Consider the following 24,288-nt stretch of genomic DNA (forward strand, 5'->3'; position numbering starts at 1 on the left):
AAATGAATAAATTAATATATATTTAATTTTATTTCCTATGTCGTAATATATATATATATATATATATGTATGTATGTATATATATATATAAATTCATTCTATATATATTTCCAGCTAAAGTATTTTTATATTATATTTATATTTTATAATCAATTATATATGTTATTATATGCATATTATGCGACCAATTACACAAAAATAGTCATCAAAATAAAATTTAGGTTATGAATAATCACGATGTTTGAAATACTAACGTAACAAAACATTTTTATCGATTGCATGTGTATTAAATTACCAAATGTATCGCAAGAGAGCGCGTACATCAATCACAATTTAGTTAAGATTTTTATTTCCTTATAAATAATGAAATTTATTGAAATATAATTATATTATTTGAATATAATATATATATAAAATATCGTTAGATTAGATATTTCTAAAATTTGAGTTTTTCTTTAACATTTGCATATGCAAAATAATATTTTATTGCTTAAAATAAATATGTATTTATGATAATAATTTTTTCTGAAAATAAATTAATTTATTTCTAAAAGTGATGTCACGTCCGAAACGGATAAGTTTACACTAATTAGTAAGATAAGTAAGATTAAAGGATTACAGAATTTTAGAGCATTTTACAGCATTTTATTAATAATAAGTGGAACGTAATTTAATAAGAGATATAATATACTATATTTTTATCATTTATTTTAAAATTTATATGTGCAATTAATTGTGTAAATTTTGAAATTTTAATTAAAATATTTTTATTGATATAATTTTTTAATTGAAACATTTAAGACTTTTTTTTGAAATCCTTATTACATATATAATATGGATACAACTTGGGAAGATTTTTATGCTATCCATCCACCACCTCAAGATTTTGATCAGAGTGAAAAATTATTAAAAGCATTTGTACAACGACAATTGAAAAAAAATAATATGGTTGTATTAATAACAGTGAGTGTTCACAAAATGTTATATATTAAGTTATTATTACTTAAAATTATATATAAAAATATATAAATGTAATATAATACATATAAAAAAATATATAATATATATAATATAATTTTATAGAGTGGTGGGACAACAATACCTCTAGAATGTAATACAGTAAGATTCGTAGATAATTTTAGTGCAGGAACAAGAGGATCTGTATCTGCAGAATACTTTCTAGAAAAGGGATATTGTGTAATTTTTGTGTATAGGTACTTTATACCAATAAATATTTATGAACACGTGTATATTTTAAGTTAATATCTATATATAATTTATCCATTTGTAGAGCTAATTCCTTGGAACCATTTTCGAGACATTTTAAGGGACAGAAAATTTTAGATATGATAGAAGTCAATAAACAAAATGAAAAATGTATAGTTACAGGTATATATTTCTTTTATTACAATCACTTAATATTTGAAATGATAATAATATGATTGTTTTTAGTTTTACCACAATATACAGAAAATTTGGTAAAAATGTTTTATAAATACAAAGAATCTTTAAATCAAGATAAATTATTACAAATCACTTTCACTACTCTTTCTGAGTATCTTTGGCTTCTTCGGTCTGCTTGTCAAGCATTAGCGCCTCTTAAAAATAAAGCAATTTTATATCTTGCAGCTGCAGTTTCTGATTTTTATATTCCATCTAATGAATTGGTATATATTTTTTAAATTTTCTATCAAGAATAAATATAAACATTGATATACACATATATAATGATTTTTTCAGGCAGTTCATAAAATTCCTTCTACTGGACCACCAACAATATCTCTTCAATTAGTACCAAAACTGTTAGCTCCTCTTGTAAGTTTATGGGTTCCAGAGGCTTTTGTAGTATCTTTTAAATTAGAAACTGATGACAATCTTCTAATTTCAAAAGCAAGAAATGCACTAAATAAATATAAACACAATGTAAGTAATATTAATAAAATATTAATATTATTTAATTATAAAAAAAAAACTTAAAATTTATTTTTTTTACGCATTGAAACATTTTTCTGCAGTTAGTTATAGCCAATGTATTGCATACTCGAAAACAGAAAGTAGTAATTGTTAGTCAAGAGGACATGTATATTATTTCTCTTACTAATGAACAATTAAATAAAGGTGAAGAAATTGAGCAATCGATTGTTAATAATCTCATTGAAAAACATCAAATTTTTATACAATCTACTGTGACATCTACTGAACAATGTGAGTGTTGACGAACATTTTGCTTAATATTAAATTAATAAAATGCATTTTAATGTATTGAATGAATATTAAATACAACATTGAATAAATATTAAACGATTGTATTTTATTTTTTTTTATCGTTAATTAATAATTTAATTATTATATATTATAATCTATATAAATTATAGATTAATATATGTTGTCATATTATGAAATTTTAGATAAATTAGAAAGTATTAACTCTATTATATTTTTTATATATTATTTACATCTTAAAATAAATATAAATTAAATTTACATACATATTTAAGAATCTTTGTTGTCATATTTTTCATGATATTCTATTATTTTATATCAGTTTGGATATTTAATTTTGGAATGTATATATAATATTTCTTTTAAGTAACTGATAATCTAAAGCTAGATGAAAATAATGGAATATTAATTTTTGAGACTTGTTATATGCATATTGATTTTATCAATCAATTGCCTATCTGTTGTTTCACATTGTGCTAATAAAAAAGTTAATGCTGTAACATCTTTTTGTTCTACTGCTGTTTGAACTGCCTCGTTTATCATTCTGCAAAAATATTTTTTATTTTATTATATTTTTTATGATTTCATAATAATTAAATATAATAAAAATAATATCATGTTAACAATTATTTGTTAAATTACATGTTACTTACTTTAATTTAACCAAATATTTTACTTTCAATTCATTTTTTACTTTAGATAAATATTTTTTCGCTTCTCTTTCTTTATTATATTTTAAGCACTCATCAATAAAAGGCTAAAATAAACGAGAAAAAGAAATAACACATTTATTGATAATAATAAATAAAATATATTTAATATTATACGAACCTCATAACCAATAGGTGATTTTTTACTTTTAGAAAATTTTTCTAATTCATTCCATGCACCTTGTTCTGCCAAACACTGTATTCGTAGCCACCAATATCTAAAAGAAACTTTTTTATACTATTCATATAGATAATGATGTCAAAAGAAAATATTAGAATAACCAAAATTTAAAATATACAAAATATGCAAAATACATCATACCTTCGATCTGATATTCGATATTCTGATTTCAATTTGTCAGCTAACTTTAACTCATTGCGCAATAATAATATTTTTACAGTATCATGAAGTGGTTTTCCTACAATTATTTCTTGTAATGTGTCTTCCATAGACCTTTGATAGCGTAACAATTTTATTTGCTCTTCTGTCAAAGCGGCATTAGTATCGTTACGAGCTAATTTAAAATTTTCCTGTGCAGATTGTAATAATGCTTCTCTCGATGTTACATTCTAAGAAATATTATGAAATAATAAAATAGTTATACGTGTTATTAATGATTGATTATATTAATTGTCGCAAACCTTCCGCTGATAACTCTCGGTAATAAACCATATTGCTTGAGAATGAAAGTCATCGTATTGATTATAAATATCGCGAAGTGTTTCTCGGTTGTGATTTTGACAATATTTAATATATAAAGCCATTGCTAAAGGACAATGCATTATCGACATCTGAAGAAAATTAATGAAAAAAATATTAAGCATCTCTTAAATTAATCAAAATCAATAAAATTATACCTGAAAATCACCGAGAGGCATATTTTCTCTGAGATGAAGTATTACAGTATAAACTAAATCAGTATTTCCACTTTCAACTGCTTTACGTAAAGCAGCTTTTTCCTCACCAAGCGTTAGTAAAAGTGGTACTTGTTGTTGTGCACGTGGTTCATAATCTATTAGCTAAAAAGATACAAATAAATAAAGAACAATTTAGATTAGTTATTTAACAATAACAGTCTACCTTAATTGCTAATTGTTTTCGACCACAGTCTGCTGCTCTTCTTGCAATTTCGCTATAAGAAACACCAGGTGCGTAGCCTAACTTATCAGCTATTTCTTCTGCTATTTGTTCTTTATCTAGTTGTGTTTGTTTTACCTATTATAAAAAAATAATAAATAAATAGATATTTATTATAAAATTTACATTCATATAAATATCGTTCAAGTAAACATAACAACAAATATTACTTTATAGCAAGCCCAATGAGCTAATATTCGACTTTCCCCTTCAATTTCTGGTAATTGAAGATGTCGTGCAATTTGTATACTTAGATAATAATGTCGCCTAGCAACAAGTCTATCTAACAATACTTGGCTCGTGAGAACAGTGAATCTATCGTTATTAAGGTATTTTTTTATCATAGGAAATGATAAAATTGAAAAAAATATGAAATGATTGAATTGTTGAATAATTATTAAATATTATTCGTTAAATAAAAGGATACTGTGTGTACGTTAGTGGAATTCCAATGGCAGGATGTCTCACAGCATTTAAAACTCTTAAAGTTCGACACATATTAACATAATATTCAGGATCAATTGTTTTACTAAATCCTTTTCCAAATTTTGCAGCCTTATTAATAATAAAATGTTATGAATTATTAATAATAATAATAAAAAACGAAAAAATATAAATAACACTCAATGAATGAAGTTTACCTTCATTAAAAGCTTTTGCGTTTCAAAATCAAATTCATGACTAGCTCCATCAATACAAGCTTTTATTGCTGCATCCAATTTATCTTTAACTAAATCCATATAACCATCAGCTTTGTGACTTCTTCTTTGAAATTGTTTAGAAGCTTCTAATAAATAAGATGCAGGATCAGTTGAATTAATTTGAAATATTTTTTGTACAACATTCGGTACTTTTTGTATCATTTCATGAGAAGAACCAGATAATACGCGAACACCATCAATTTCTGTAATAAGATGAACTGGACCATCATATGTATATGTTATAGTTTCGGCTGTTCGTCCAATTACCATTACAGTACTATTCCAACTACATATTACAGCTTCTGTTCCACACCTAAAAGTTTATTTATGAAAGTTATTAAATCAATTAATAATCATTAAATCATAATATTATAGAAAAATTATTATGCAAATATATTAACCATGCTATGTTTTCTAATGATTCTTTCATATTTGTATAATGCTCACAATATTTTTCACTAAAATCTATAGAACCCATATATAAATGACCCGTGTCTGTATAAAGAGCAATATGACGATTGTTTCCAGATACAGCCATTGCAATTACACTGTTTACTTTATTGTATCTGGTAAAAAGATTGTCCTAAAAACATAAAAATCTTTTAAAGATTATAAACATATTTTGGTTTATATTTCAATATTGAGAGCATTTATATTATACAAATGGTATATGTGTTGCAGTTTGATAAGATTGATGTATCACAAATATTCCATCTCTATTTGATAAAATTACACGTGTTTCTCTGTCGCAATGGACTAAATGCCAACATTCAATTTGTCCTCCATATCCTGAAGATAAAAAAAAATATAATGATAATAAAAATTTAATCCTTAATTCAAAAATATTGAATAAAATTTATTTACTTACTAGGAATTTCTGATATTTGTCTAACTTTTGGTTCAGCTATATTATTTACTAGAAATATACGATTGGTAGATGTTAAAACTGCAATACCAGTTCCACTATAACTGACAAAAAATTTTGCTTCGACAACTTTAGTATCTTTTACCTCCTAATTAGAAGTATCATGATTATAATATTTTATATAAATAATTCTTAATTTTTAATCAAACAGAAAATATCATACATTTCCCATACTAAAAGCATGTAGATATGTACCAAACATATCATATATATGAATCATGCCATCATCTTCTACACATAATAATTCTTCTTGTTGAGACCAACCCAAAAGGATTAATTGAGCACCACTCCACTAACAAAAGCAATGAAAATAGAAAAAAATAAATATAAAAAAAAAACTATAAAATATAAATATAATTATTAATTGAAAAATATAATTTTTGAAATTTTTACTTGCAATTTGGCTGTTAATTTTCCAGAAGAAGTGTACAAATATATCATAGGTTTATTTGCTCCTTGTACTTTAACTAATTTTTTAGAATTTCTAGTGACTGCAATAGAACCTCCATAAGGAGCTGCCACCAGCATATTATTATTTGAAACTTCATGTTGAAAAGATAATGGATACAATTCAAATTTTCTAGAAAAAGATTATTTTTTTATTTTTTTTATATATAAATTTATGTCAGAATATAATAACCTCACATTTTATTACCTAAAATACACATCTCGACCCAAGGGAAAACAATCGGCAGTTAACATTAATAACATTTTTACCGAAATGAAAAATCAAACGTTATTTTAATCAAATATTATTTCATGACTGTGATTTTATAAACATATGATATAATATTAACTACGTTTTAAATCTATTTAAAGTATTATTGAATTGTTTCGTATCAAACACAAATATATGATGGCGAAGATTCCACATGAAGTACTGTACATATAAAAAATGAAAAATCATTTTATCACTTTTATACTTTTAACAATAAAAAAGTAACGTTAAAATGATTTACATTCATATTACGTATAAAATGGTTTTTTTTAAATCTCGTAATTAACAAAATAATAAATATAACCTTTCGATCGAAATCTATTCTTTTACTGTATTAGAATTGATTGGCGCAATAAAGAACTTATAAGAAATGTGATTACAATAGTAAGGAATTATTGTTGAAATATATATATACTATATCATTTATTATATTTGAATTCAAGATGCATAAGAATTCGTATCACGTTAAATCAAGCAAAAATATATCTAAAAAAATAAAATAAATATAGAAAATATAGAATTATAGAAAATTACTGAATAATTTTGATAAAAATTAAGAATAAATAATCCTGTTTAAGAAAAATATTTGATTTTAAATTCCAAAAAATAAAATGAAATAGAAAAAAGTATAAAAATTTAAGTGAACTGGCCTATTATCTGGAAATACCAGATAAACATAGTAGCAGTGAAAGGTTCTCTGATAAAACATTCTTACATTCATTCAATTACGTTTCGCATTCTTTTCTTAAACTGCCTGTACTACATATATACATATATGTATACATGATATACAAAGGCATGTTTCGTATACCGTTCATTCGATTCTTTACCGTTTCCCCTACCTGGGAGAATCTCACTGTAAGTTGAGGTATCTCGAACGTAGGTAACCCCGTTAAGTCTCCATCTGCGAATCTACTGTACTGTCTTGTCTAATGAGAAAGACAGTACAACGTGCTTGTTAGTCTTTTATGTTTTTCTCTTTTTGTGTTGATTGTAATTTTTAATTTTTGATGATTTAATATTGTACTTGTATTTGTACTTATTCTTTGATAATTTATATTTTAATATTTTAATCGATTGCGGTGCCTTCCACTGTTTCTTTTGAAAATACGAGACAAGTTGAATCATGTGAAAATTTAAAGCACAAGAAATTGATAGAATAAAATAATTGATACAATAAATGAATGATTATCGATTTTTAAACGAACGCGAGTGAATTTCAAGAAAGAAAAAACCCGGCTAATTAGACGGCCGTGGTTATATATATTAAACGATGAAGCGGGATTGTTAGTGATTCAGTTGATTTTAAACAACTTTTAACTGATAGCATTTAAATGGTGATGTTTTATTCAGATAAATGTCAATACGGTGTAAAACAACGAATATGATAAAAACGTAAGTTGCCCTTTCGGCAAAGAAATCGCTCTACGATATGTTTTTTTCTGAAGATCTTATGATTTTATTAATACACAATTACTAATAATGAAAGATAAATTTACGAAGATGAAATTAGTAAAACGTTTATTCTTATACACGATATATAATGTGTTAAACAAAACCGAATGATTCTTCGAATGGAAAACGAGTGGAAATAAGCAGAAGTGAGTAGATGAGAGCAAGTGAAGAATTGTGTCGCGTATTAATCTAGTCGGACCACATAGTTGTGACGAAGAACCTGACGCATAAAATTCCTTCGAGGTCGCGCGCCTTCTCGACTCGTTTCATCTTTAAACCTGTTCTTCTTTGCGCGTAATCGCGCGCGATGTGGTCGACGTGGTAACTTTGATTCGTGCTACGTGTTCGAATTTCATTTTTTAATATATTTAAATCGAAATAAAATCTCGAGTGTTATTTGTACATATTTCAAATCGATGTACTTTTTGCATTATTATCAGTATGCGACGATCTGAGTTTGACTAAAACGGAAAACGAAATCACCGTTATATGTAGATATACTATACTCTCGCCTCTGCAACCGCTTCGCTTTCTCATTCTTTCTCTTCTTGTTTTTTTTTTTTTTTTCTCGTTACTCGTTACTCATTTCAGTTTTTTCGTCCTTTTTCCGTGCGAATAAATGAGAAAAGTATAAATATGATTAGTAACGTATATATCGTTTTCAGGTACTGTTTGGCGATAATTATTTGCTCATTTTTTAACATTGTTCTGACGAGAGAAACGAAATGGATACCGTGCGTCGAGTTGAAACGGGATTTACATATCCCGTGCAAATGTTCCATCTCAACAGAGTACAGCCGATCGATCGAGATGAATTGCGATCAAGTGGTGTTTACGCGGAGCACTACGGACAGTTTAAAAGGACAGCCGATCGTTGCCATGAGTCAAAGAAACAGCGGATATCAAAATTTGCCGGAAGATTTGCTCAATTCCGATTTAAATTTAAAAAAGCTCGATCTATCTGATAATTCGATTTATAAATTGATGGGTCGATCGCTTCAAGCACAGACTCAATTAGAAGAGTTAAGACTTGCCGATAACTTTTTGGGCGATAATCTAAATCCGATATTCTCGAGTAACGAGTTCCACGGTATGAAAGAACTGAGATTACTCGATTTGTCTAGAAATGGTCTTCGAAGTTTAGAAGAAGGCATCTTTAAAGGGTGCGAGAATCTGGAACAACTTTATCTAGATGGCAATAACTTGACGACAATACCGACAATGTCGTTGAAAGGACCCAAGTCTCTTAGAGTACTTTCTCTTTCTGGAAACAATATTGGTGGGCAAAAAAAAAAAGAAGAAGAAGAAACAATAAAAACTATTCGATGAACAAATTTGATGATTCTCATATTTCTTTTTAGGATCACTTCCACGTGCCGCTTTGTTGATGCTAGGCGAATCGCTGTTACGATTAGATTTAAGTGAAAACGAATTGTCTCATATGGAGGATGGTGCACTTTTGGGTCTTGAACGATTGTTTTTGTTGAATATTTCTCGCAATGATCTTAGCCGCTTTAATAGTGACGTTTTTAAAGGTACGAAAAATGTTCTATTACGAAAAAGCTATGTGAAGAAAGGATAAAGAATAAACTATTCATGCAAATTAATAAAAAAATTATAGAATAGTGACTACTTTTAGGAGCTTACAATTTATTGCAGTTGGATTTGTCGACAAATTTTCTGCGAGAATTTCCAAGTGACGCGCTAAGACACTTAACGGAATTAAAATTTCTCAATGTATCGGACAATTTGATCGATGTAAGTAATGATTTACATTCTTATTTGTTCTGGAAAAGAAACGAGGAAAGGAGAAAAGTGATGCCGATTTTCCATGATTTTCCTTCTAGGAGATCGAGCATGGACATTTATCAACTTTAGCAGAGCTTCAAGTGCTGGATCTCAGCCGAAATAACATTGGTCGGCTAGGTTTCAACACATTTTCGAAATTATCAGAATTGACTAGGCTCGATTTGAGTTTGAACGCATTACGTACGGTATGCGCAAAGAATGAAAAAGAATGAAAAAAAAAAAAAAAAAAAAGAAAAACAGAAAAGAACACAATTTTATTTTTGCAGATCGAGGAATCATCGTTCAACGGTTTGAAGAAATTAAAATGGCTCTCATTGCAAGACAACAATATCTTATTAGTACCAGCTACCGCTTTGACAAAATTACCATCTTTAACTCATCTGCACTTGGAGTTCAATCGAGTCGCTGCTCTCCCGATCGAGTTGATCGAAGCGACAGCCTCAACTCTTGCAACGTTGTCACTCACTCGAAATCTGGTTCGAGAAATACCTGCTGGACTGTTCCAAGATTTTCAAGAGTTGACGAGCATCGAGTTATCCGGCAACATGTTGTCAAGGATAGGACGCGATACATTTGTCGGATTGGAAGAAACGTTGCTCGAATTGGACGTGTCCTCGAATAGGCTGACTTCGATTGGCCAACTTCCTTTAAGACGGTTGATCACCCTTGATTTATCCGGTAACCGGTTAACGCGAATCCCTCCAGAAACGTTTGATTATTTGGAAAGAGTGCGATATCTGAATCTAAGCTCGAACCCTCTCTACGGTGGTTTCCCACCGGTTTTTCCATCGTCTGTGATCGATCTCGATGTATCGCGTACAGATCTAAACGTATTGCCGTCAATTTTGTTCCGAAATCTCGAATCGCTGGAAAGGATATCGGTCGCTGGAAATCGGTTGGAAAAAATTGAGAAGGCCACGTTCGATCGGCTGGTCAACCTCTCGAGGATCGACCTGTCCGGGAATCGCATCGAGCATATCGAGAACGAGGCTTTCGTAGGATTGACCAATCTATACGAGTTAAATTTACGAGGCAACAGGTTGACTTCGTTTTCCGGGGAGCATTTCGATACTGGAACCGGGTTGGAGAGTCTTGATTTATCTTCGAACCGAATAGATCGACTGTCACCGACCGCTTTCGCCATTCATCCAAGATTAAGGGAGCTTGATCTCTCCGATAACCGATTTCTCCACTTTCCAAGCGACTATTTGAAACCTTTGCAATTTCTTGAATGGTTAAATTTATCGGGGAACGAGTTGAGATCCGTGGACGAGTTTGCCTTTTCTCAACTCATTCGGCTTCGAACACTGAACCTCGCCGCAAACCGGATCGAGTCGCTCAACGAGCTTGCTTTCCATAATTCCACGCAACTCCAATTGCTTGATTTGTCAGGGAACGATATCGAAACTCTGAGCGAGAGAACGATGGAGGGCCTGCTACGTTTGGAACACCTCAATCTTCGAAACAATCGTTTAACTTCCCTTCCGGAAACGATATTCGATCCAACCAGAGTTCGTTCCGTGGAGAGTATCGATTTATCCGGGAATCGGTTGAATGAAATTCCGATTAGATCTTTGCAGCGACAGACCGCCTCCCTTTCTAGCCTGAATCTTGCTCGAAATAAAATGGTCGAATTGTTTAGCCAGGAGGTTGCAAGCAATGTGAAGGAATTGGATCTATCGGATAATCCGTTAAGCGCGAACGCGATTAAAGGAATACTGGGAGAAGCGAAGATTCTTCGATCGTTGAACTTGGCCAATACTGGGATCAATCGTCTGATGGTCAGACTCGAGACACCTTTCTTGAAACGACTCAATCTTTCCAGAAACGATTTGACCGAGCTCAAAGCAACCACCCTTGAACGTGCTACCATGCTCGAAACGTTGGATATCTCGAGGAACAAATTGTCGGATTTTTCGAACATGAATCGAACGTTTCAAGCGTTGCCAGCGCTCCGCTGGCTGGACGTATCCAACAATCACGTGAAGATTATCAACGAAACAAGTTTCAATAGCTTGGTCAGTTTACGTTTCCTGAAGATGTCCAGTCTGCAGAATTGCACGAGAATCGAGCGGAATGCATTCAAATCATTCGGAAAACTTCGTTCCTTGATAGCCTACGATTATCCCAAATTAGGTTATTTCGACGTTCAAGGAATTCTGAAAGGAATGAATAATTTGGAACTGTTGGACATCGAGATCAAAGATTCTTCGATAAGCAATGAACAATTATCGATACGTTCGCATCCACGGCTCAAGGAGGTAATTTTACGAGGAGACAGGCTCAGGAGTATTTTGTCCAGTTCGTTGGTCGGTGTCAGAGGGCCTAAGCTAGTGTTCGGTCTCAAAAACACTTCCGTTGACTCGATGCCTGCCGCACTTTTCTTTCCGGTACCACGCTCAACCGAATTGGAACTTGACATCTCTGGTAGCAAATTCACCACTCTATCTGGCCAATTTCTTTCAGCGCTTGACGAACGAACCGGCTCGGTGAAGATCAAGGGACTTCGATATAATCCGATTGATTGTAATTGCGACGCAAGGCACCTCTGGAAATGGTTAAAAACGGTCGGTAATGACGATCCTTCGAATCTCGTTCTCTGTTCCGCTCCTGCCAATCTGATTGGCTCGTCGCTCACCAATCTCGCTGAACATCGATTGTCATGTGATTTCACTTCTTATACCTCTGTTGACGAGCTCGTCGACGATAACACCGCAACTAACCACGTTCTCGTTGCCTCGTCTTCTCCTTCCTCGACAGTCAGGTCGACATTTTCCGAGCCCGAGATTATTTGGACAGTAGCACCTGCTGTACAAAACGCCGATCGCAATAAACATTACAATAACGATCATGCCACTTCCTCGCCAGCCGGATCTTCCACCGGCACGGACGATACACTTATTATCGGTATCGTAGGAGGAGTTGTCGCGTTTATAGCATTGATTGTGATCGTAATCTGCGTGTGCCGTTTCAGATGGTCCTCCAGTCGAATCGATCAGACGCGTTTAGCTGTAGCGGCCGCGACTAGCAGTATCCCTGATGCTTCGATGGTTAGGCCTGCTAGCGCCTATTCAGGCAAGATCAATCACGAGCTTTATCTCGGATCTTATAACGAATCCACGTTAGATCGTGGAAATAACGCGATAGCCCCTTGCATTCCAACCATGTCGCATCAAATGATGCCTTTGGTTCAACCACCAGTGCATCTTATGCACACTCTTTTAGCCCAAACTCAACCACAATCGCAGTCTCAATTACAAGCGCAACAATTTTACGGATACTGCGATGGTTCTTCTTTACCTATTTACATTGCCTGCTCAACCGATACCAAGTGCGACAGATAACCTGTAAGATATTTACCTTTCCTTATCTTTCTATCTTACATTTCCACTTCATACACACATATACCTCATAGTTTACTCGATCATATTCTGTCAACGTGCTCTGTTGACGTGTTCATGTTCATTCATTCAACATTCGTCAATGATTCGTCATTTAACGAACTAACAAATAAGTACTTATATATACAAATATACTCACATATGCTCAGCGCATGTGCGTAACCTCGTGCGTATACAAAACATGTTATATATATTTTAGATATTTTATAAATGTGTGCGTATACTCACACTGATATTCTTAGTTATGAATTTATATGTATATTTTATATGAATCATATAAATTATATACTTTAATATATCTATTGTTCATTTGTTATTTGTATTTATATTTATCATCTTGAGAGAAAAATGACATATATTTAGTTAAAATAATTATTCTAAAATTGAAAGCTTGTGCATTTAAAATTATAATGCATTTAAAATATTTAAGAATTATTGGATTTAAGATTTTTAGGATTGTTAATCAGGAGAAGGAATTAATAATTTTGTATAAATTTAAATTGATATGAGAAATTTGCTTAATGCTTCAAAATGTAATTTTAAAAGTATTAATTTTTAATAGATAATAAATTATTAATGAATGGTTCTCGAAATGATAGGATATTCTCTCTATTCTTTTTGCATAATGTTACTTCCCTTGTTTATGACTTGGAATACTTCCTCGCATATTCTGCTATCCTAGTAACAAGTTGGAATTTCGATGATTCAAACGCGAGATGGCGCTAATTTCTAAAACTTTTTGATAGATATTTAATTTATCAGCCGAATGCCCTTATTTAGAAATTTGTAATATAAAAAGAATAAACGCAATAAAAATTGAATAATATTCAGATTGTTTGAGAAGTATTATAGAGTAATATATATGCAAATATATTCAAATAAAAAAAATGACAGAATGCTGTGTCAAAAATCATAGAAAAAGAAATTTATTGAAAGAAAAACTGACAAAAAAGAAGATGAAAAATATAAATATAAAAATATATTTCAAATATAAGGGGAAAATATAAAAATACAAAATAGTTCATATAGAATATATTATGAATTATGAAAACATAAAATATATATAATATATAATATAAAATATAATATAAAATAAATAATTTTAAAAATTCTTTATATTATATTCAAATTCAGCTTCAATTTTAATCATTATTGCAATTATTCTAAATCGAATCAATAACATCAGTAAAATATTAAAATGTTAAAGGAACTTTAAACTTCTTTGAGATGTGGGATAAAAAATATTGAGTGATTGATCTATTCTATATATTGTCCGTGGCAATAATCTTGTCATTATTTGTTGCTACTTAGGAAACACGTGTTGAGTGATTAAGTGACTGATATTATATAGTTTTTTTACATACAACAATGGCAAGAAATCGAAAACATAAGCAAAAAAAAAATTTCGCAGAAAAACGTCGTGAAAAACAAAAGGTACGAACATTAATTGTTGAAAAAAATAATACCGGTTACAATTTACGGTTATGTTTATTATTATATACAACGTTTATCAATACAGTGTACATATTACAAATAAACAAAATTTAATTATTATCAAAATTTGTTGTTTATATATGATAATATATAAATTTTTTATGAATTAACAGAAAAAGGATGAGTGGGATATTACACCACATCATAATTATGCAGATATTATCAGGGAAAATAAGGATTTTGAAAATTATTACAAAACTCAAAAAATTGTTCCTGAAGAACAATGGGATTCTTTTATCAATACTATGAGAAAGAATCTTCCAGTAGCATTTAGAATTACAGGCTCAAAAGTAGAAGCTAAAGCATTAATGGAAACTATTAAAGGAGATTTTTTTAAGGAAATTTTAAATATGCATATGGAAGATGACTCCAAAAGTAATGAGGAGACTAAGGAAATATTACGTTGTTTACCATTTTATCCTGATGGATTAGCTTGGCAATTACAATTAACTAGAAAAGATATTAGAAGATCTGAAGCTTATTTTAGATTACATAATTTTTTAATTGTTGAAACAGAAAGTGGAAATATTAGTAGACAGGAAGTAGTTAGTATGGTACCACCTTTGGTATTAGATGTAAAACCGTCTCATAAGGTAATTTTAATATTATAATAAATTTAATTTTGAACTTAAAAAGAAATAATTTTATATAGGTTTTAGATATGTGTGCAGCACCAGGGTCAAAAACAGCTCAACTTATTGAAATGATACATACTGAAGAAGGAAATTCACTTCCAGGTATTAAAAAATTAAAATTTGAAATTTAAAATATTTATAAACAAATGATGCAAATTTCATTTATCTTTATCTTTTACAGAAGGTTTTGTAATAGCTAATGATCTTGATAATAATCGATGTTACATGCTTGTACATCAATCGAAAAGATTAAACAGTCCAATTGTTTTAATTACAAATCATGATGCCACGATATTGCCTAATTTTACTACTACTAAGTCAGATGGTACAAAAGAACTATTAAAGTCAGTAAATTACATGAAATAAAATATTTCTGTTTATTTTCATTCATTAAAGATTTTAATAATGACTTTTATAATTATTAAAGATTTTAATGACTTTTATATTTTGTTATAGATTTGATAGAATACTTGCTGATGTACCATGTAGTGGTGATGGTACAATGAGGAAAAACCCAGATATTTGGTGTAAATGGAGTCCAGCAAATGGTAACAATCTTCATGGGTAAATATTATTTTACATGATTTGTATTTATATTAATCAACAGTTATGATAACTTCAATAGATAAAAATAATTTATATCTATGAATTTAAAGAATTCAATTTAGAATAGTAAGAAGAGGTTTAGAACTTTTAACAGTTGGAGGAAAAATGGTATATTCCACTTGTTCGTTAAATCCAATAGAAAATGAAGCTGTACTTCACAGGATTCTTGTTGAAACACAAGACTCTGTACAATTAGTTGATTGCAGACATTTAGTACCTGGATTAGTATGCGATCCAGGTATTATATATTACATATTACATTACATAAATTTTCTCTTTTTCTAAAAAACTTAATGAACATTTTTTTTTTAGGTATATCACATTGGTTACCAGCATCAAAAGATTTACAATATTATGAATCATGGGAAGATGTACCTGAACAATGGCAAACGCAAGTTCGTCCGAAAATGTTTCCACCAAAACCTGAGGATGCAGCTAAATTTCACTTTGAAAGATGGTAAATAAAAATAGATTTTCTTATTAAAGTTTTTGATTTAAACATATGATAATAAGTTTTCAATGATATAGTATGAGAATATTACCACATCATCAAGATACAGGAGGTTTTTTTGTGGCTGTTTTGGAAAAAGTAAATTATTTACCTTGGGAACGTGTATCACATATTAAAGAAGAATCAACCGAGAATTCTAATTGTCAAGAGAGTAATAAAATCAAGAGAGAATTAAGTTTAGAAGAAGAAGAAGAAGCAAAGAAGAATGTCCATGCTACCAAAACGTTTGATGAAATGAACAGGTTACGAATTGCTAAACAAAAACGTAGGAGAATTGCTTCTGGGTTTAAAGAAGATCCATTTGTTTATTTTAAAGAGGATGAAGATGTGTGGTTATCCATTAAGTAAGTGAACATTTTTTTATAATGTTTTATCTATTTAATTGATTCTTAATATCGAAAAAAAATTTTCAGAAAATTTTACGATATATCTGACGATTTAGATCCTCGATGTTTGTTGGTACGATGTATTGGTAGAAAGAAGAAAAACATTTATTACACATCACCTGAAATACGTAATGTTGTATTGTCTAATGAAGATCAAATAAAATTGATAAATACTGGTGTTAAATCATTTGTACGTTGTGATAATAAGAATATGGATTGTCCATTTCGACTTGCACAAGAAGGAATACAAGTTATTATTAAGTATATTGGTAATAGTAGGAAAATCAGAATATCTAAAGATGATCTGATAATGTTATTACAAAACAATAATCCAAATACACCACCCGAAATTGTGAAGCTTAATCCAGAAACACAAGAACGGTTACAAAACTTTGGTAATATTTTTTGTCATTGAACTAGATATTAATTGTAAATTTTATCACTAATTAGTAATCACAATTAATATCACTAATTGTAATTTTTTATTATTTGTAATTTTATTCCTAAATATTGATTTGTATGTATTTCCTTAGCAACTGGAAGTTGTATACTTATGTATGAAGAAGAAGGAACAGAAAATCCATTAAAGCTACAAATGGTAGGATGGCGAGGTACAATGTCTTTGAGAGCATATGTTCCTATACACGATGCAATTCATTATTTACGTCTATTAGGAGCTGATTGTTCGAAATTTGGTATGTATTTTTTTTTAGAAATATATATCAAATATATATTTGTAGATTTAAAATATTATTTAGAATTGTTATTTTAGAAAAAAATAAATTCAAAGAAAATCGTGCTTCTGCTGTTCCCGAAGAGTTGGATAATGAAATTTGTAATGATATTAACAAAGCGGACAATAATTTAAAGAAAGAAGATACGTTAGAAACTTCAAACGAATTAAAAGATGACACATAATTTTATAATATAAAATGAAGTTCCTTTAATTTTCTTTGAGATATCAATTTCAATATGTTGCAAGAATAAGTAAAAAATTTTCATTTGACTTAAAATTTAATAAAGATACCCTTGACAAGACGAATATTATTTAATACATGTATATCTTGTAGAAATGAAATAAAACATTTTTATAGGATAAAAAAGCAACTATTATTAATTAATAGGAAATTTACTAATCGTTTTACTAATCGTTTTCTATGAAATAATTTATGAAATTACATGTATTTTTATAGTTTGAGCGACAAATACTTTTTACTTTTTTTATTGTTATTTTCGGCCACTCAAAATATTTTACTGATTATAGTACAAATATTGTTATAAATATGGCCGGATATAGAGGAATCATTAATTCTGAAATGGCTATTGCCATAGTATTCAACAATAATCGTTATTAAATCGTATTGAACGTTTTGCGTCTACTGTATGTTAAAGTTGGAAAAGATGAATATCTATTGTACGTCTTGTTGATATTCGCTTTAAATTACATTATGCGTTAGATTTTCATTCTCAAATTTGGTTGATAACAAGATTAATTAGATTCTAGATTAAGAGGATTCAAAATTTGTTTAACATAGAGATTTCCACTAATAAAGGACGGGTTTTTCTATAAAAAACATTTAAATATAAGTATAAATATGAAAAATGTTGGGTAGCCCATAACATACAGATAAACTATAAAAAAAAAAAACAAAAGAAAAATCTTCTCTAAAATTTTTTAAACTCCGAAAGACTCGAAGTTGATGATTGACGCTAGTAATCTCTATTAGGTGGTGTGGTTATTTTCCCACTGAGGTTCTGAGAATTTGATGGAGATTTTGAACCTATAAATGAAACGAATTTCGCATTCACTGATGCATTATACATATATTTAATAAATAATTAAATAATATTAAATACTTACAGCTTTTTCCTAATTTATTTCGAGGATTGTTCACACAGGGATGATCACCCATCAAATGCTCCCTCCATTTATTTTGATTGACAAGAGTAGAGCACAATGGACAACGATCGTAGCCTTCGATAGGTTCTGCAAATAATAATTCTATTATATATTTATTTATATTAATCGTGTTCACAATCGAATTGCATACTTGTACACTTGTTATCTTTTCTATGCTCCTCGAAGGAATTTTCATGGATTGCTTGCTTACATGTGTCGCATTTTACGTAATTGCTTCTCATATCACATTCATCTGAAAAATAAAATAAATATTTTTCATTGTTGAATGCGATATTAATTATATATAAATGGAATTTGAAAGAAAAGACTACTCACTTAACAAATGTAAGTTCAAATACGAAATTTCCACCACTTGCTTACATGCTTCACATTTCGTTAACATAGGACAACTTCTCCAATAATGAATGTTTAATCCTTCTTCGGAATATCCTTGTCCTTTCGAAAGACAAAATATGCACATTCTATAAAAAAAAAAAAAAAAAAAAAAGAAAAAAAATATATATATTCTTATTAAATATTCAAATATAATTTATCAAATATTCCACGATACGTACTTGTCACCTTTATGTTCTGTACTATTCTCGGACGGAGATGTTATACTTGTTGAGCTTCCAGTACTAACAACAGGACTTGTCCTCGAAGGAGATTTCGTTAAATTTGCCACGTTATTCTCCGTTGATTTTGTCCGCGTGGGTGTCGTCGTTTTGTGACTGGCTTCTGTTTCTTTTTTTCTCTATATGATATTTGATAATGCGTAAGAAACGATGGAAACATAATTTTTATATACATCTAATTTCTCTAATTAAAAGAAAAATCTATACCTCAAGATCGATCAAATCAAATTCATGAAAAAGTTGACGATACAATAAATTCCTCCTGGTAATATCATCGTCAGGAGGCAATTGTTTGCGAACCAATCTAGGATTCACTTTATACACCAACACTAAAATCCTTTCCGAAACTTTTCTCACTGCTTCCGCCGGATGATGCAATCCCGTAGAACCCAATTCTGACAATGTCCGACAAGTGAGCCCGCTGCAACAATTACAATGCCTTATCAGAGTAATTGCGTTTTAAAGGCTCAGTTTAAATGTCAAGGGTGGACCCCTGCGAGTGACATTCACTAATAATAAGATCGTATCAATTGTCACAAGCAGTGGCCAAGCGGTTACTTTTCAATGCTTATCCGACATAAAAGAACTATTAAGATTAAGATTATTTTGAGTCACCTTTGTTTATCAGTAGATATTCCATGGCTCAGAATTAACTGTTCCACCATTTCTAACCTACTCAGTGCCAATCTTTGATGAGTGCTACTGCTAACAGGTCTTGTTAAGTGCACCGGTATAATGTGCAATTCTCGGACACATTTACAATCTGCCATACTGAGTATCGTGTGGACTGCCATGTTATGAATCCTTGGAGTGGTGTCCCCTGATTTAGTCAACAATTCTGGGAGTAATCTCTCCACACTTCTCGCAATCTCCGTAGAAGATACCCTATGATGGTAAGAATATGATAATTTTCGATGTATTTTTCGCGTCTAATTGGAATATCAGATTCTAGTACCTAGTTGCAAATTCTGAAAAAAAAATTCTAATCAATTGTGCAGCTAGACTGTATACGCTGAAAACTTTGTCCCTAAGGGCTCTGTGTAACAACAAAATCGCAGCTCTGGCCGTTTTATTCGCCGAGTGCTTGGAAACTTCTGGATCAAAGGTCTTTAATTCTTCTTTCAATTGCATCAGCCCCTCTTCCTTGTCCGTGAATTGTTTCGAATAGAATTTCTCTACCTGAAAAATAAATTTTAATCTTTATAACGGATCGATCTAACTCGCAAGCGTTAAAAATTTCCATTACCATTTCCATTCCAAAAACGGCGATAGGTAAGGCAGCTTGCTTTTTCTCTCTGTCGTTTAACTTCGATATCACCTTTGTTTCCGAATTGTCCATGTGGCATTCCCTCGTGAATTCGTTCGTATGGGAACTGAAATTCAATTTAACGCAATTTTCACATACTTTTCTTTTACTTTCTACCTTTTCTTCTTATCTTACTGTCTTAAAGCAGGAATCGTTCTCTCTTCGTAAGCCTCGTAGCTTGAGCGAAGCGTCGGCCCCGCCGATTTCGTCTTCCTTCTAAGAGAGCCCTTGTTACAGTTATTCTGTCTTTCTATCACACCGTTCGTCGGACTATCGGTGACTTCTGTTGAAATAAATAAAAAAAAAAAAAAAAAAAAAAAAAGAAGAAAGAAAAAGAAAATTCGAAAGAAATAATCACATCTCAAAATTCGCAATGGAAATTAACCTTACCAGGACTATTCGGTTTTTGATGCAAAGGTGAAACAGGTGGTTGATGCGCGGGACCAGTCGGCGATATAGCTCCATCGCGATTAGGTGGAATCACCAATCTCGGAGGTGACGTAATATCCTCAGGAACGGTAGTTGTGTTCGAGGTGCATGTATCTATCGATATAGGTTCCTTTCCCTCGACAGACGACTTGTTATTTTTTTCCAACGGCTGTTCAACGAATAGTAAGTCAAATATCCATAGATTAAAAACATTTTTTCTTATGTATTTACCCCTTGAAGCTCCAGCAGATCTTGCACCTCTAAACTTTGATAAACTTGCTGCCTGTATTGCTGCGCCTGTGCCTTTTTCGCTTTGGCCTTGTCGTAATCTTCCAACGCTATGGCATATTTCTTTTCCAACTCGTATTTCCCGAGCCGTTCACCGGCTTTCCTTAAATTCTCCATCGCCACTTTGAGTTTCGATGCGTATTCGAATCTCTCCTCTAAAAATCGAGCAACTTAACTTTAAACACACAATTTCGAGAATTACAATTTCTTCTCACTCACCCTCCACGGCCTGCAACTTTTTTGCCTCCATCTGCCTTATGATCTTGGCCACCTCGCGGTCCACGTACATCTCGAACGCCAAATCATCGTAGGGGGACGTGTAGTGGGGATTGTAGGGCGCATCACCTTGGCCGGTCAGCTCTTGCCCGTAAGGCTCGCCGAGGATGTTAATGGCGATAAGGCCGACCTGTGTAATTTTAAATTGCGGGATGATATTCAAATCGCCACACGTGATTCGTTATTCGTCGTCGATACCTGTTGATAAACATTGTGCGCGTTACTGTGCGGTTTGTGAAGTCTCAATTTAAGCGAGACCGCCTCCGTTTCCGGAAGAGCAACGCTCTTCAGCTCTCTACTTTTGTACATGGTCGAGGCGTTGTCGGACAACGTGATGTAACCCAAATAGCTAAACTCTGTCGTCACGGAGGCATTCTCCTCTCTCGAGGTCCAAATCTCAAGTTTTTCAGCTGCAAGGATTTTCATTATTTTATAAACCTCTCTCTCTCTCTCTCTCTCTCTCTCTCTCTCTCTCTCTCTCTCTCTCTCTCTCTCTCTCTCTCTCAATCCATTGTTTGACGGAGAAGAGAATTCGTAAACAATGAAGACGTTGGTATATATTAAACCACGGATTAAAATAAGAAACGAGGGTGAAGCGAAGAGGGCAAAAAACGATCTAGCCTCGGGGAAACCGGGGCTTCCCCCGGTGCTAATTCGATTCCCATTGTTCACCGAATTGCTTTTCTTGAAACTTTCCACCAAATCGTGGATACCATGAAATTCTTCTTGTGAAATGAATATTCGCGATAATAAACGCGAAAGAATGAAAGTAGAGCTTTTGCCTGAGAAAAGGCGGATATAGATTGTTTTGAAATGCAACGCAACTTACGAATTAAATATTGATGAGCCAACACTTGTATTCTCGTAAGCTTCGTCGGGCCGTGAAGGCGTAGAATCAGTTCTTGTGGATATGTACATCTTCGTGAACTTTGCCAACCCCTTACCGTCGGCCCATGGACATTCAATTCCAACGAGGAGTGCCTGTCCTCTTCGCCTGTGACATTATTATCCATTTATATGTTAATTTAAAATATATAATAAAATCAATCGTATTTTAATAAAAATTAACAACTGTTACATTATCACCGTACAATTAATATCGCATGTTATGAATGTATACGAGCGAATAATAATCTTTTTTTCTTTAACTGCTCGAAGAATTTTTTTTTTCCATCGAATATATTTTCGATTTTGTCTTCAAAAAAAGACTTTTGTACTTCGTTGCACGTTTTTTCTTTTCTTTTTTTTTTTTTTATCAAATCGTTCTTACTTTGCGCGATTGCGTTCTCTTGTGAATAAAAATGGAGAGATTTCCGCGTAATCGATAATGTTTTAACACTGTGAAAATTATATTTTCAACGGTGGACCATTAAATACGATAAATACCTCGTCACGCGATACAGCGCCTTGGTTCGCAAAATTACAATCACAACAATCGAAGGGGCTCGTTAACTGCCCGTATTACCGTGTAATATTTAATCGTTCGAAAGTATAAAAGAAAAAAAAAAAAAACGTGGAGACCGGTTACGTTTTTATCACGCTCGAGAGGCTACGTATAGAAGATACGTAGGCAATCTTTAACGAGATGCGGTGAAGCACGTGTCGACTCGTTGTTGTTAATTCATTTTTTTTTTTCCCTTCCCCTCTCCTCCTCTTAAAAACAGCAACTTCAAAATGAAAAAATTCTTTTTCCTGTTTTCCTAAAAAGAGAGAGAGAAAAAAAAAATCGATGCCTCGCGTAGAAACAATTCCTTATATTTTTATCATCCTTCGATGAAATTCTATTTCACGATACTACATGTGTGTGCGGTTCGATATTGCCAGCCCTCGGGTACAGGAGAAATATATACGCACAACTCGAGGTTATCGTCGTTCGATATACAATATTTCACAATCACAATCTGATGATCCCTTACTGGTTGCGTATACGACGTTGAATCCGATTTTTCGTGGCATGTCGAGGGATGACTTCCTGGTGGCGGAAACGGCGTATCGGAACTACATATACTTGAACAATACAAAGGCAATAAAAAAAAAATGTGTACAACAGGAGAAGGGGAGATGAAGAAAATGTCAAAATCTAAAAGGCACAGCCATTTGAAAGCTCGATAAGGGGGAGCTTGCAAGTTTCACCCCGGCGCGTAAGCAACGCCACTTGCACGTCTGGCCGCGGCGAAGCTTGCGACAGAACTGACATAACTGCACCCGTGTTCCACGAACGGAAACTCTGATCTCGAGGCCTCGAGCATTTTTGCCCGTGGGAAGAGAGAGAGAGAGAGAGAGAGAGAGACACACACTTTTCACAAAGAGCCTTTTTATCGAGAAATAGGAAGAAAAAAAAAAAAAAAAAAAAAAAAATGATGATCGATCGGGAGCAAGCACAACGATTCCGTAGATTTTTTTTTTAAAAATAGTTTTGACATTTTCGAAGGGGATAATGTTAAATATTAGATAGCATTTGTCGGTATTTTTGTCGTTGTAAAAAAAGATTGTTTCGACTTATTCGTGAAGAAATGGTATATGGATTAATTACGAAAGTTTATTTGTTATATTGTATACGTGTTGGAAATTGGAAATTTACAGAATCGTAGGAATATTTTTTCACATCTTGGCTAGTTTCCGTACATGGCACGTTATGGCACCGTCTTGCATTCTGCTCAAGTCGAAATATAGACTGTAATTTCGTAATGGATCAATAAACGGAGGCTGTGTGACGTCAGAGGGTGCGGCGAGGGTGGAATC

At 31.8% G+C, this 24,288-nt stretch overlaps 5 protein-coding genes across 13 annotated transcripts; 3 read left to right on the top strand and 2 right to left on the bottom strand.

The window, feature by feature from the left end:
* The first annotated feature begins 65 nt into the window (after positions 1–65).
* Positions 66–2,301, top strand: Ppcs (phosphopantothenoylcysteine synthetase). The gene is made up of 6 exons (XM_003689963.4): positions 66–963; positions 1,084–1,214; positions 1,292–1,389; positions 1,453–1,667; positions 1,741–1,923; positions 2,016–2,301. Exons 1-6 carry the CDS (start codon positions 835–837, stop codon positions 2,214–2,216), a joined length of 957 nt encoding a protein of 318 aa, XP_003690011.1. The 5' UTR covers positions 66–834; the 3' UTR covers positions 2,217–2,301.
* Vps16A (vacuolar protein sorting 16) lies at positions 1,379–7,329 on the bottom strand. Of its 5 annotated transcripts, none has more exons than XM_086903863.1 (18): positions 7,258–7,329; positions 6,353–6,577; positions 6,091–6,277; positions 5,861–5,989; positions 5,641–5,785; positions 5,434–5,561; positions 5,174–5,355; positions 4,713–5,085; positions 4,499–4,626; positions 4,242–4,386; positions 4,015–4,149; positions 3,792–3,953; positions 3,576–3,725; positions 3,256–3,503; positions 3,055–3,151; positions 2,877–2,980; positions 2,490–2,767; positions 1,379–1,902 (listed from the first exon to the last, which is right to left on the bottom strand). In XM_086903863.1, exons 2-17 carry the CDS (start codon positions 6,406–6,408, stop codon positions 2,629–2,631), a joined length of 2,508 nt encoding a protein of 835 aa, XP_086759989.1. In that variant the 5' UTR covers positions 6,409–6,577; positions 7,258–7,329; the 3' UTR covers positions 1,379–1,902; positions 2,490–2,628. The 5 variants fall into 5 exon arrangements, with proteins under 5 accessions (XP_086759989.1, XP_031771906.1, XP_012341852.1 ...); XM_031916046.2 differs by lacking the exon at positions 7,258–7,329 and adding an exon at positions 6,657–6,787; XM_012486398.2 differs by lacking the exon at positions 7,258–7,329 and having other exon boundaries at positions 6,095–6,277; positions 6,353–6,753.
* LOC100870090 (uncharacterized) lies at positions 7,244–13,378 on the top strand. Of its 2 annotated transcripts, none has more exons than XM_003690011.4 (6): positions 7,244–7,810; positions 8,536–9,149; positions 9,232–9,405; positions 9,510–9,628; positions 9,718–9,864; positions 9,946–13,378. In XM_003690011.4, exons 1-6 carry the CDS (start codon positions 7,773–7,775, stop codon positions 13,021–13,023), a joined length of 4,170 nt encoding a protein of 1,389 aa, XP_003690059.2. In that variant the 5' UTR covers positions 7,244–7,772; the 3' UTR covers positions 13,024–13,378. The 2 variants fall into 2 exon arrangements, with proteins under 2 accessions (XP_003690059.2, XP_012341799.2); XM_012486345.3 differs by lacking the exon at positions 7,244–7,810 and adding an exon at positions 8,226–8,361.
* An 884-nt stretch (positions 13,379–14,262) lies between these two features.
* On the top strand, positions 14,263–17,815 carry Nsun2 (tRNA (cytosine(34)-C(5))-methyltransferase Nsun2). The gene is made up of 11 exons (XM_003690012.4): positions 14,263–14,514; positions 14,688–15,167; positions 15,227–15,311; positions 15,391–15,553; positions 15,666–15,773; positions 15,866–16,053; positions 16,128–16,272; positions 16,344–16,670; positions 16,740–17,107; positions 17,246–17,407; positions 17,485–17,815. The coding sequence occupies exons 1-11, from the start codon at positions 14,449–14,451 to the stop codon at positions 17,628–17,630; spliced, it is 2,238 nt and encodes a 745-aa protein (XP_003690060.1). The 5' UTR covers positions 14,263–14,448; the 3' UTR covers positions 17,631–17,815.
* Positions 17,708–23,602, bottom strand: LOC100863274 (centrosomal protein of 104 kDa). Of its 4 annotated transcripts, none has more exons than XM_086903890.1 (16): positions 23,463–23,602; positions 22,376–22,540; positions 21,745–21,956; positions 21,490–21,676; positions 21,214–21,425; positions 20,944–21,151; positions 20,689–20,836; positions 20,494–20,620; positions 20,203–20,426; positions 19,863–20,132; positions 19,455–19,668; positions 19,188–19,366; positions 18,949–19,094; positions 18,764–18,865; positions 18,574–18,699; positions 17,708–18,493 (listed from the first exon to the last, which is right to left on the bottom strand). In XM_086903890.1, exons 1-16 carry the CDS (start codon positions 23,500–23,502, stop codon positions 18,423–18,425), a joined length of 2,631 nt encoding a protein of 876 aa, XP_086760016.1. In that variant the 5' UTR covers positions 23,503–23,602; the 3' UTR covers positions 17,708–18,422. The 4 variants fall into 4 exon arrangements, with proteins under 4 accessions (XP_086760016.1, XP_086760015.1, XP_086760014.1 ...); XM_086903889.1 differs by having other exon boundaries at positions 18,574–18,714; XM_086903888.1 differs by having other exon boundaries at positions 19,455–19,686.
* Positions 23,603–24,288: the final 686 nt, after the last annotated feature.

This window comes from Apis florea, unplaced genomic scaffold, assembly GCF_048593485.1.
Source record: "Apis florea isolate Af1SG1 unplaced genomic scaffold, ASM4859348v1 contig_2293_pilon, whole genome shotgun sequence".
Taxonomy (NCBI): Eukaryota; Metazoa; Arthropoda; class Insecta; order Hymenoptera; family Apidae; genus Apis; species Apis florea.

Coding starts and splice junctions, on each gene's coding strand:
- Ppcs (XM_003689963.4), top strand. CDS start 835: ATGGATACAACTTGGGAAGATTTTTATGCTATCCATCCACCACCTCAA. Junction 964..1,083: donor ATATGGTTGTATTAATAACA/GTGAGTGTTCAC, acceptor ATAATTTTATAG/AGTGGTGGGACAACAATACC. Junction 1,215..1,291: donor TGTGTAATTTTTGTGTATAG/GTACTTTATACC, acceptor ATCCATTTGTAG/AGCTAATTCCTTGGAACCAT.
- Vps16A (XM_086903863.1), bottom strand. CDS start 6,408: ATGTTATTAATGTTAACTGCCGATTGTTTTCCCTTGGGTCGAGATGTG. Junction 6,278..6,352: donor GGTCGAGATGTGTATTTTAG/GTAATAAAATGT, acceptor ATCTTTTTCTAG/AAAATTTGAATTGTATCCAT. Junction 5,086..5,173: donor TCATTAGAAAACATAGCATG/GTTAATATATTT, acceptor ATAAACTTTTAG/GTGTGGAACAGAAGCTGTAA.
- LOC100870090 (XM_003690011.4), top strand. CDS start 7,773: ATGTCAATACGGTGTAAAACAACGAATATGATAAAAAC. Junction 9,150..9,231: donor TCTTTCTGGAAACAATATTG/GTGGGCAAAAAA, acceptor ATTTCTTTTTAG/GATCACTTCCACGTGCCGCT. Junction 9,629..9,717: donor TATCGGACAATTTGATCGAT/GTAAGTAATGAT, acceptor TTTTCCTTCTAG/GAGATCGAGCATGGACATTT.
- Nsun2 (XM_003690012.4), top strand. CDS start 14,449: ATGGCAAGAAATCGAAAACATAAGCAAAAAAAAAATTTCGCAGAAAAA. Junction 14,515..14,687: donor AACGTCGTGAAAAACAAAAG/GTACGAACATTA, acceptor ATGAATTAACAG/AAAAAGGATGAGTGGGATAT. Junction 16,671..16,739: donor GATGTGTGGTTATCCATTAA/GTAAGTGAACAT, acceptor AAAAATTTTCAG/AAAATTTTACGATATATCTG.
- LOC100863274 (XM_086903887.1), bottom strand. CDS start 23,502: ATGCCACGAAAAATCGGATTCAACGTCGTATACGCAACCA. Junction 21,957..22,375: donor GGCTCATCAATATTTAATTC/GTAAGTTGCGTT, acceptor AAATCCTTGCAG/CTGAAAAACTTGAGATTTGG. Junction 21,426..21,489: donor AAAGTTGCAGGCCGTGGAGG/GTGAGTGAGAAG, acceptor CTCGATTTTTAG/AGGAGAGATTCGAATACGCA.